The 12,411-nt window shown below is 51.2% G+C and overlaps 1 protein-coding gene across 2 annotated transcripts in view; it reads left to right on the top strand.

The window, feature by feature from the left end:
* Nucleotides 1–12,411, top strand: part of VSNL1 (visinin like 1) — a 96,917-nt gene that overhangs the window by 82,872 nt on the left and 1,634 nt on the right. For both annotated transcript variants that reach the window (XM_036881843.2, XM_036881842.2), the window contains exon 3: nt 11,162–11,377. In XM_036881843.2, coding sequence (XP_036737738.1) covers nt 11,162–11,377 — 216 coding nt within the window. The remainder of the gene's footprint in view (nt 1–11,161; nt 11,378–12,411) is intronic.

Genomic DNA, 12,411 nt, shown 5'->3' with positions numbered 1-12,411 from the left:
GTTTGGCTTTAGTCACCCTCAGGCACCCCAGTCTCCTCTGCAACCAGTTGCTTCCTTTATGCATCCTAAGTATCCATACAGCACCTACGGTATACCAGTTCCCAATCCAGGAGCAGAGAGGATACAATCACAAGGGAAGCATATTTTCCTCAAAATAGAGGTGACCTTGGCTTTTGTCATGGTGAGAATTCTAAAGTGAAGGAAACCTGAAAATGAGTGAGGAGTCTGAATTTCTCCAGCCTGTGTCTTGTTTTCTATCAAATAAGTAACAGGCTTTCCCTGGGAGTCATGACCTTTGGGGGCAGGGCAGCCGGGGTCAGTATGCAGACAGAGGGGTCAAGTCTGGGCCATAAATGAAATCGCCTCCCTGCCCCAAGAGGCAAAACTCTTTCTCTACAAATTTAGTTCAGGAATAATTTTCTCCTCAAATACATGTAGATCCAGAAGAACATGAACTAATAGTGATTGCTTTGTGCAGCAATGGCTGTACAGAGCAGATATTGTCACTGGAGGACAAGTGATGGGGTGGCTCTGACATGCCCACGGAACCTGGGTGACGCCTCTGGGGGCAGGGGGAGGGTGTGTGTGTTTACCCCGCGTCCAGAGAACCCACAGGTGGAGGGCGGCTCCATTAGGCTTTGTAATAAAACTTTGCCTGTTACATCTACTTGAGGTCAGGGACCAGGTCTTGTAATTTATTCTCATCTGTGTTGCCTCTCCTCACACCGCCTCCTGCCCACACAGAGCTCAGCATAGAGCCTGGCACCCCCCAGACTTCTGTGAGTATCTGTTGAATGAACACTTCGGCAGAAAAGAGTTTTTGGACTCACCATTTTTAATGAAGGGGAAGTGTCTCTTTCCTCTTCCTATCCACATGACCACGTGCATGTGCCGCCCTGGGGATGATTCATACATGAATCATCTGCTAAAGTAGTAATGGATATGACAAGTTTTAAGGCCAAATGGTGAGCCTTCTTTAGCGTAGCTGATTCACACAACCTTCAGAACGCATTTCAGCCCCTCTACTGGCCATTGTGTGCATTTGCCGCTGCTCCTCAGGCTTGAGAAAGGCCTGCTGTGCTGAGCTGTTCATTCAATCAACAGATGCTTATTGAGCACCTTCTGTGTGCTGGGCCCAGGCACCAGGGATGGCAGTGACAGGCAGAAACAGGCCATTCCCTTCTTCCATTCAACATCCAGTCCTCGGGGAGAAAGGCATTAATCAAGCAAGCCCATGAACATTTCTTCACGTCTCTAAGGACTGTTACCAAGGGTGGGACTCCGTGATGTGCGTGTGTGTTCAGGGTGTCCAGACTCAGGCTCCGAGAAAGCATTCCTGAGAAAATGAAGACTGAATCAAGGTCTGGAGCCAACCAGGCAGAGGCAGGGAAGGAGCATTCCAGACAAAGAGAACAGCATGACGTGGCCAGAGAGCACAGCAAGGTGCCACGCAGGGAAAGAAGCTCGGGGAGCAGAAACTGGGCATGGAGGCAGGGCCAGACCTGGAAGGGCCAGGAGGCCGGGGACAGTGTTACTCCTTCTTCTGAGAACGATTAGACAGGCAGGCATGGGAAGAGCACATGACCTGGATGTGAAAAGCTGAGTTGTGGGAAGAACAGATTGGAGGGGCCTGACAGTGGGGGTGGCAGGAGCAGTTAGGAGGCAAGGAAGTGGGGCATCAATGCAGCCAGTGAGGCAGCCCAGGAAACGGGCACAAAGAGCCTGAAACCAAAACCAAATGCTAAGTTAATGCTCAAGGGCACCAGCATGGCAGCACCCAGCCTGTGTGCTGAGACCCCACCGCTAACCACCTGCTGCCCTGGTGTAGCCTTGAGGGGGAAGGGGATGGGGACCTCCAACACCCAGGGCCCAGCTGCAGCCTCAGAGGTCTTACCATCTGTCATCACAAGTGACTTGCACACCACCACCACTATGTGTTAATTACTGTTGCCCCCTTTCATGGATGAGTAAACTAAGGCCCAGAGGTGTTAACCGACATTGCCGGTCAGCCACCATCACAGAGGCAGGTGGAACTGCGTTCACATCCCGCCTCTGCCTCTCCTTAGCAGTGGGTGGGTCCTGCTTCTTTCAAGGACACACTCATGCATCCCTGGGCAGGGAAGGATGAAGTATCAGTACTGTGCTGGGCCACGGCCGAGGTCCAGGAAACTGACTGAAATCCTTGGGCTGGGCTTAGGGGTCACATGCCCCTCTTTCCACAGTGGCACCCACCACAGAGCTGGGGCCGCAGACTCCATCGGCCTGCCCTGGATACAGCTCTGCCTGGGCCTCGGGAATTGCTCTGGGCCCTTCTTGCTGCCTGGGGAGGAGGCGTGTGGACCGTGTGAGGGGTGGTATGTTTGCCCCTTTCTTCCCTAGAGTGGGTGTCCTGCTCCACAGGGGCCTGCTGCGGCCTGCCGGGTCCTGCTGACAAGGACAGAGACAGGCAGGCAGGGCTGCTGTGAGCACAGCACAAGGCGGGAGGGGCGCTGTGGGGAGGAAGAAATGGGGGGACGGCAGAGAGAGGCAGAGCCTCTCCAGTCTTCATGGAGGAGGTGGACTGCAGGTCTTTGCATATTAGGGTGGGGGCCTGCCACCATAGCAGGTGCAGGAATCAGGCGACATTCTGCAGACAGCTGGGTTTGATCCCAGCCCACTCACTTCTCTCAGTGGTATGACCTTATGCCAGTTACTTAACCCAGAATAACGACACTCACGTCCTAAACTTGCTGAAGGACCAGGGGAGGTAACATATGAAAGGGGCCTGCTTGGGGCTTTGTTCCCTGACAGGCGCCTATGAAGCAGTAGGTGCTATGTTAGTGGCAGGGCCTGAGAAGGTGGGTCTTGAGCCAGGTCATCCACAGGAGGCTGGAAGCCCCTGCAGGAAGCCCCTGGCTAATTCCAGCAGAGGTGAGGGTGGATGACCTCCCAGGCAGCGTAGCCATATTTCACAGGTGCGATAAAGAAGACTCCACCTTGGGGAGGAGATTATGTTTGTGGGTTCATAAGCCAGACAAGAAAGGCTTCTGACATTTGAGAACAAAGGAAAACAGAATTGGCCTGATCAAGGATGTTTTCAAAGGGACTGTGTCCAGTGAAGGACTGGATGGCCGACCTCTCCAAGCCTGGGAGCAGTGAAGCAGTCCCAGAATACCCTCCTGCTCTTTGATCCCATCAGGAGCTCTATTTCAGGCAGCCTAATGGGCAGAAATCTATTCTGAGGTCTGAGGGCTGCTCAGCATCAGCTGGGAGCTGGGCCTGGGGCAAAGCCCTGGAGAGAGGCCGTCCTCCTCAGTGGCCCTGCTGCCACCCACTCCCGCCACAACCCGGAGGCCGTCACAGTGGGCTGAGGACATGGTAGTACAAGCATCTCCCAGCTGAAGGTCAGATGGGGCAACTTCTAGGCGACCTGCATTCCCCGTGAAACAGGCAGGCACCTGTGACTCTGGGCGAGGGAGAGATTCCTGTGGGAAATGTTGCAGTTGTTTTCTCTGGACTTGGTGCAACTTCTGGAAGGATGAAGTATACAACAGCAAGACGGTGCCAAGGGCTGTCTGGGTGACTGCCGGCAGGGATGCAAGCACGCTGCTCTGGGGTCATTCCTTAACCCAGCTACCAAACAGCCTTCTGCCGCTCTGGGTGGGACCCGGGCGTGCTGGGGTGAATGACAGGCCCCGTATTCAGCAGGAGGCATCTGGGGCTCTTTCACCACTTCTCAAAAGAAACATAACTTTTAATACAACCAGATAAATTATGGAAAAGACAGAAATGAAGGACTTTGGCCCACTAACTGTGGGGAAAACCCTCTGCTGTGGCTTGGAGAGAGCTGGTTAATTTATGCAAAGTCTCCTACTGTCTTCCTCGGGAGAGGCAAAGTCCTCGAGCCCTGGCTGGGGCCTTCTCCTCCTGCACCGTGGCTGGGTCAGAGAAAAGCTACGGAGTCCATGCAGATACCGTCTAGGCTTGTGTGACCCCAGAAAGTTTCAGGCTCAGAGACCATTCCAAAACTGTGATTTAAAAAAAAAACAATTGTCAGTAGCCTGCATATTAGGGTGGGGGCCTGTCTCGCCAATGGGTTTCAGCCCCAGGCAAATTTGCTATGGATTCAGTGTGACCAAAGAAAATGACAGCAAAACGTTCTTGGGGTGAAAGGGTTATACCCAACTTTATTTCCAGGTGGCAGGTCAGTCACTAGAATCCCACTCACTCAGAGAGAGTCTGTATGCAGTAAGCCAGTCTCTGCCTCCGGGTGCCACTGGGCCCCTCTGTCCTCACTGCCGTCCTGCACAGCCATCCTCTGGGCCTCTCTGCACAGTTGTCCCACATAGCCGTCCTCTGGGCCTCTGTCCTTGGCGCTGCCACCACTCCAGCCTCTGCTCTGCTCGCCTGCAGCCTTGCAGCCCTGCCACCATATCACCCAGAGCACTGGGCGGAGCTCTTTATACAGAGTCAACAGCCTTGTATTGCCCACAGGTGTGCAGTGAGCTAGTCAACCAGGGCCAGGTGAGAATCCTGGCCACAGCAACTCTCATTTTATCCACATGGCCACACACTAAAGTTTTGTTCAAGTTTCAAGCTTGTAAGACCATCTTCATTACTCTTATTTGTAACTCTGTACATTGGTAATGACCAACCATAGTCATTTTCTGCTTCTTTATGTAGTTGATTAATATCTACACCCCACACTATCTTCAGTGCTCTAAGTCTTTTATTTATTTTATTCAGCATCTAACACAGTTTCTGACACATAGTAACTGCTATAAATGTATGTGGAGGTAAAGAATGAGTCATGAAATGACTAAAAAGCCCTCAGCATCTGTCATTTTCATGCAGTACACACATGCTGCCAGAAGGTGGCAATAAACACCCACAGCAGAGAATTTCAAGCCTTAGAGGCGATGGAAGTGAACGATTACATAACGTAACCAATTCTTTTGCTTCATTACATGTGGATTTAGGTTTTTTCCCGCAACTAATACTTGATTAAGAGCAACAGAAAAATGTAGCAGAAATGGCCAGATGGACTCATGTTAAATCCTGCCTCTGCCACAGCCAGCCAGGGACCTTGGATAAATGCCTTGACCTTTTGGGTTTGTTTCCTCATCCTCTACATGGAGTTTACAATGGCAGGTTTTGTGATAAGAATTAAATGAAATAACAGACATTACAATATTAGAACTGAGCCCACACCAGTGTTGCGTGATAATCATGAAAGCGTTCCAACAAATGAGGAGGCAGGAGAAAACCTTCTTCCCTACCTTTCTAAGTTCTGTTTTGTATGTTCTTATTCTCAGAAGGGCGTGAACAGTTCTTACTATTATATCGTGGCAGCAGATTGATTGACACAGTGGGAAGAAAATTAACTTAGGAGCTTGCTGGATGTGTTTGAGTTCCTTGTTCATGAAATAGGGCTCAAGATAACCGCTTGACAGGAGCACTGTGAGAGCCCAAGCCACAGCACAGGTCGTACCAGCCGACATAGAAGCTACTAGCTCATGTGGTCATCTAAACTGAGACATAATTTAAATGCTATTGAAACTTCCAGTTCATTAGTTACACCATTTCAAGGGCTATTTCTCTTGCATCCTCAATGTTCTGCGTTTTTTTTTCTATGTTATTCCTAGCACCTAACACAGTGGTGACACTCATGGCTAGTGGCCATCATTTTGTATGGTGCGCCTTATAGAATAGTGCCATCATCACAAGATGTTCTACAGGACAGAGCTGCCTAGATTATAATAAATGGCCAATAAGTGATAGCTGTTCTGAGCAGCAGCATTTGATCCACTGGGCACCCTCAAGTTGGCACTATATACACCTCTTGCTCCAGGTCATTCACAAGATCGTATGGGGCACCTTCCAGGTGCATGACCTGTGCTGTGTGTTATGGATACACTGCTGGGCGAATAGGATTTGCCCTCTGGGAATTTACAGTTCAATAATAAATATGAACAAATAATGCCTAAATAAATAGGAAAGACAGATGGGGCTAAACGTCTGTCCTAAAAACCTCCGTTACCAAGTAAAAGTTTGGGAGAATGGACCCTGTGGGTGACCTGAGAGTTCCGGGAAACACTGAAGGTATGATCAACTGCAGCTGTGCTATAGCTTTTCAGAGGCACAAGCGGCCCAAAGAAATTAATTCCTTCACTCATTCACTAAAGAATGATTGAGCAACTAGCCAAGGAGCAAAACAGCCTAACAGCCAAGGCCCTCTGCCTTGTAGAGATTACATTTCTCATCAAGGGAGATGGTCAGTGTATATACATATGTTGTATGATGGTCAGCTCTTTGGAGAGAAGTAAGGCAGTGAAGGGGATAAGGAATTGTGGGAATGGGAGAGCTGACATTTTAATGAGTTAAGATTGTTAATACTTTTCATCATCATTCAGGTGTAGTGAAAGGCTTGTCTTTCCTCCCGGGAGCACAGATGCATTTGGTTAACGCAGGAGTGTTCCCGTTTCACAGGTGACAGTGAGCTGCTGAAAGAAATGATGCAATGACAATGCAAAGATGTGCAAGACTACAGTCTCTCTGAGCCCTGGGCCTACAGGCCAGAGTGGACAGGAAGGGAACTGACCATAGTCTCAGGCAGAGGGTTTGGAGAGAGTCTTCTTGAAATAAGTGAAACACAAACCAAGCAGGGAGAGATGCAGTCCAGTCAAGAAGGTCTCCTGGAGGTGGAGCCTGTGAGCTGGACACGAAGAGAAGGTGGGATTGTTTGACTGGCCAAGATGAGATGGGATGAGGAAGGGAAGAGGGATGTTTGGTGACACCTGGAAACAGCGCACAGGGGCACAAAAAATAGAGGCGGGAGAGATCTGCATGCAGGTCAGGGCAACCACTTAAGCTACAGGCAGCATGGTTACAAATTCAGAGCTGCCCCTGTGCAAACGGGAGCCTCTGCAGGGCTGGGCCTGAGAGCAGAGAGACGCGGGCTGCACTGTATTTAAAGCACATATGGGGGCACATAGAAGCTCTCACATGGCAGGTGAAGGAGTTTGGATTTGATTCCGAGTGTCTCTGTGTAGAGGAATGACACCAACTGAGCCATGTCATTTTCAGGAAGATGAATGTGGCTCTGAGTGTTGGCCCTGCAGAGGCAGGGGGCACCTATGAGACTGTGGCCTGACTCCGTGAGAGGTGACGTGGCTCTGGCCAGGGCAGCAGGGAGAGAAGGGCTAAACGGTGAGAGTCCCTCCAGATGGAGAGTTGATGGGGAGGCCAGATGGGAGGAGAGGCAGGAGTCTTGACCCACCAGGGCTTTGCTGATGGGAGTCGCTGAATGTGGAGCTGCAGGCGACCTGCTCTGAGCCTGCTGTTCCCACAGCCCCACTGCAGGCTCAGAGCTCGGCTGTGACCCAGCCCCAAAACATACACACAGACTGAGAGGGTCCTGGCCGCCCCCAGGAAGAGGACAAAGCCCTGCTTTGCAGCAGCCCCGAGTCTGAGGCCTGCACCATGGCCAGACCTCATCCCAGAACCCTGGGGAGGAAAGATGTGTAGCCCAGAAGACATCTCTGAAACTTCCAAAACCAGTCCAGGGGATGACATGGGACAAATACACCTTCTGCCTGTCAGTCGGAAGGAGAGCAGACATCCCCAGCAACTCTGCACCACTCCCCTGCAGAATCTGCTGAGAAGCCCTGTTCCTGGGCCTGTCCAGAAAGCCCGGTGCCCTTCCCATGGGGCAGGACGGCTGTGCATTCCTTGTTCTCTCTGGTCCACATGCAGGGCCAAGCACAGCAGAACCAGGAGGCCTGTGGGGCTCGCCTTTCCTCCTTTCCAAGGTTCCATCCTCAGGGGCCCCTTTACTGCAAGCCATGGCCTTCTCGTCAGGTTACAAAGACTGTGCTGGGAACAGAGCTAAGCGAAGCAAGGAGTATACATCCAGCAGAAGAAAGCTGCCCAGACAAAAATAATCCAGATACAAGGAGAGATGGTTGACAACAGGATGTGTTTGCAGAGAAAAGGCCCTGGAGAAGGGGGCATCCAGGCTGTGCCTCAGATGCTGGGAAAGAGGGAGAACTGAGCAGGAGGGGAGGGTCCCACGGTCGGGAGAAGCCACGCAGGCAGAGGCAGAGGCAGGAAAGCGCGGGGCACTGTGGACCTGGGAAACCCCACCTGGCTTCCGCACACAGGTGACGGTGCCCCTGGCCGGAAAGAGGGCGTGCCCTTACCATTCCTTTGTACGCTTGTTTCCAGCACCGCAGTGACGTATTCCTGTGGACACCATGCTACACTGGGAAGTTGGTCCTTGGTCCCCCTACAGGCCAGCGGCCTCTAGAGCCCATTTTCCCAGAGCACAGTTGGGGCACAGGACTGTCCCTGTGACTGGGACAGACCACTGTGTGGCCGTGAGGTCAGGATCTCACTAGCAGTGTACAGAGGGTCTCTCCTGCCCCTACCTGCTGCCAACCTCCTGCTACTAAGCTCTGATCACCCAAGTGAGGGAGCAAATGGGCTGCGGGCCCACCCAGGATGTGGACCTGAGAAGGGGACCCTTGGGAGGCCCGAGGACACTGCCTCTGGTGAGCCGCCCAGGCTGGCCATCACCTTCCACCGGGAGCCCAGGACCTGGCCAGTCACCTCTACCCGCAAGATGCCTGTGCAGATTGGTGCCAATGGTGTGATTCTCACCCTGCAAATCATGCCTAAGGCTCTGCTGCTCAGAACCTGGAGCAGATGCTGCTCCACCCCATGCCCTGCTCTCCATAGAGGAGCCTTCTCTCCGTGCCCTCTGGAGGGCAGCCTGCCAAACCTCACAGGATTCCTCCCAGAGCCACGCCACACAGCTTCCTGGGAAGGTCCCCCAGCTGCAGGGGACCTGGATTCCAGTCGGCGGGCTCAGCTGACCGTGTGCAGCTGCATCCCAGATGGCTTTTTTTTTTCTTTTAATGGAAATACAGTGTATACTTGATTTAAATTTTGAACCAAAGTAGGAAAACAAAGTGTACTTGGACATAGGCATAAAAGATGACCTGGAAATTTACTGAAGACTAGCTATGTTAGATCATCTAATACAATTTCTAAACTTTTTCAAACTAAATTTATTTTATTTCAAACACATTGCTATGAACTGAGTGTTTATGTCCCCCTCAAGTCATATGTTGAAACAAAGCGGTGGTGTGCTAGGAGATGGGGCCTTAGCCAGGTGGTTAGTTAGGGCTTGAAGGTGGGGCCCTCATGAGTGGGATTGTGTCCTTATAAAAGAGACCCCCAGAGCTCCCCTGCCCTTCCACCTTGTGAGGACAAAGCAGGAAGCTGGCAATAAATACCACACACTTCAGGCAACAATATGTAAAAATATTTGCACTTCTCAGGCACTACTGTCCTCTAACAGAAGGAAATAGGAGTTCAAGACCCTGATTTCTTCCTAAAGAGGTTAAAGGGAGCGTGGCTTCATTTTTCTATGGTGATTCACCCAGAATTGAATCATTTTCATGAAAAGAAGGAGCTGATTAGAAAAACTCAAAGCACTCAGAACAGGATAAGATGAAATTCTACAGGAAATAATCCCTCCAGATAGGTGAGGGCCCTTGAGCTCACACTCGGGTCTCCTCAGTCAATCATGTTGGCTATAAAAGCCCCTAAATAGACCTTCTGCAAGGCACATGTAGCTTTATAGCTCAAAACTTACAATCTATTTTTTTCCTCAAGAATTTTCAGATCTAAATTTTTTGATATATTGAGCTAAGGAGCCCAGCTATCTTTATCTCAACTATCAGATCTCCCCTGACTTTAAAGTATGCCATAAACTATAGTGGTTAAAGCACTGCACTACCAGGAAACCCCCAGGGATGGAGAAAAATGCCCAGTGATCTCATGGCACTGCACATAGAAGGCCGGTGGGTAAACTGCTCTGCAGAGACACTGGGGGTGGGCACAGGGCTTGCTCCGCTCTGCCCTTTCACGGGGACCAGCTCTGCCCAGGCCCCTGACTGCAAGGAAGATAAATGCATCTGCAAACAGCAGAAAGGGATGAAGAGCAATCATGCCTATGTTACCAAACCTCCACAAAACCCTTCAACTGCGGGGTTTGAGGAGCTTCCTGGTCGGTGGACAACGAGGTCCTGGGAGGATGGTGTGCCCAGAGAGGCTCCAAAAGGGAGACAGCCCCACTGGGTGTGTGGCTGGCTCTCTGGATGGAGGCTGGCTGGGCTGCTCACAAGCAAAGTGGTGAAGCTTAGGAAGAAAGGGGGAGTGACAGCCTTGGAAATCGGCTTTGAACTTGTATCGGCTGGATGTACTCATCCTGAAACACACATGTAACTCTTCTGCCTTAAAAACAGCACATGGTTTGTTTTTACTTTTGTTTTGAGATTTGTTTTCTAGTGCCCACCTGGAGAGTGCCCTTCAGCCACTGGGCAGAGGGTCAGGTATCAGCACCACCTGCCCTTTGTGAGTGGCCTAGACTGGGGTGCAGGTGAGGCCACCGCCTCCCTCTCAGGGGCCTGCCCTCTCGGCTCTGCGAGTCCTCCTCCTGTGCCCATTCTCTATCTCCACGGCACCCTTGCCAACTGTTGGCTCAAAGAAGAAACCTTTTTCTGTTTCTCAGAAATAAGCCCAGTCATGTTCTATTTTTAATGGATTTTAAATGTCTGTTCTACAAAAGTCCCTGTATAAAGAAATGGGACACTGTAACTGCACCCAGGTTGGTAAGTGCCGGGTGGGGACTGAGCCAGTGGGAGGGGAAACCAGGTCTGGGCACCCTCGCGCCGGCCCCCCTGGAGGCAAACCTAGGTTCTCACACTGAGAGGAGTGTGGAAGCTCGTGCACCACCACCGCACTGCTCCCTGCCTGTTGCTGCCCTTGTCAGGGGGTGATCAGAAAGCCACTAATGAGGGGTCTAGTGGCCTGCATCTAGGCCCCGCCAGCACTAAGGCCGCGTGTCACCAGCCTCCCCGCCAGGAAACAGCCGGGTGTCTCTGCAGACACGCCGAGATGGCCTCCTTGTGCCTGCCCTTGGCCTTGAGCATCGGCCGGGCCAACCGCTGTCCAGACAGGCAAGCCTGACCCTTCCACCTGCAGCATGGAGGGGTGGGGGAGCACCCACAGTGCTGTCAGCATGAACCCAGTGTTTCCCGGCTGAGACCTCAGCCCGGGTGGGCCCTGCGACCCTCTCACCTCCCTGCACGAGCTTGTGTGTTCTGCTTTGCAGTTCTTCCCCTACGGAGATGCCTCCAAGTTCGCCCAGCATGCCTTCCGCACCTTTGACAAGAACGGGGACGGCACCATCGACTTCCGAGAGTTCATCTGCGCCCTGTCCATCACCTCCAGGGGCAGCTTCGAGCAGAAACTGAACTGGGCCTTCAACATGTATGACCTGGACGGCGACGGCAAGATCACCCGAGTGGAGATGCTGGAGATCATTGAGGTGAGCGGCCAGCACCTGCGCTACAGGGCACAGAGGGCAGACACCCCAGGAAGAAGCTTCCTGGGCGCCGGCCTGTGGTGGCTTCTTTCCTTCCTTGCCGGGGGCCCTGCTAGTTGCACGCCAAGCCTTGACTCCCCCTGGCCCCCTGCTCCAGGGCAGTGTTGGGACAAGTCACAGATCCAAGCTGCTGGGCCCTGTCAACTGACAGTGGGCATCTGAACCAGCTGCTCACGCTGTCAGATCTGCCACAAACATGAGCCCACTAGGCACAGAGGGTATTAGCAGGACTCAGTTTCTCTGGCCCTTGGCTTAGCTCTGCTTTGCCTCAAACTAGCTTTACCTTGTGGATGTAAGATGCTGCTCATGGCTTCTCTAATTGCCATTTTAAAAAACTTCACTGAGTTACAATTTAGACCATAAATTAACCCACTTTGTGCAATTAGTTTTTAGTAAAACTAGTATGCAACCATCACCCTAATACAATTGTAGAGAATTTTCATTCTCCCAATTAAATCCCTTATGCACCCTGCCCGTTCCCACCCCTGACTCTGGAAACCACCCATCTGCTTGGTCTCTAAGGATTTGCTTTCTGAGCATTTCATGTTACGTGTAATCATACAATATATGGCCTTTGTGTCTGGCTTCTTAACTGTGTTTTAGGTTTATCAGTATTTCACTCCTTTCTGTGGCTATTAAAATAGTATTCAATTCTATAGCTATGTCTTATTTTGTTTATCTGTTCACCAGCTAATGAGCATCTGTGTTGTCCCTACGTTTTGGCTGTTATTAATGCTGCTATGACCATATGCCACAAGTCTTTGTGTAGTGGACATGTATTTTTTTAAGACAGCCGCCTAAAACAAAAAGTTTCTACTTAGGACCTAATTCGCATATTGAGAATTAATTGTATAAAATTGAAATCTTCTTATTCTTTACCTTATGAGCAGAGTCCCTGATCCACCGCTTTCCCAAACTAGCTTCTTTCAAGACTGGATTTTACTGGTCCACCTTGCTTGACTGCCTTCACAGATTTT

Source organism: Manis pentadactyla, chromosome 2, assembly GCF_030020395.1.
Source record: "Manis pentadactyla isolate mManPen7 chromosome 2, mManPen7.hap1, whole genome shotgun sequence".
Classification (NCBI taxonomy): domain Eukaryota; kingdom Metazoa; phylum Chordata; class Mammalia; order Pholidota; family Manidae; genus Manis; species Manis pentadactyla.
This window is presented reverse-complemented; position numbering and strand designations above follow the sequence as displayed.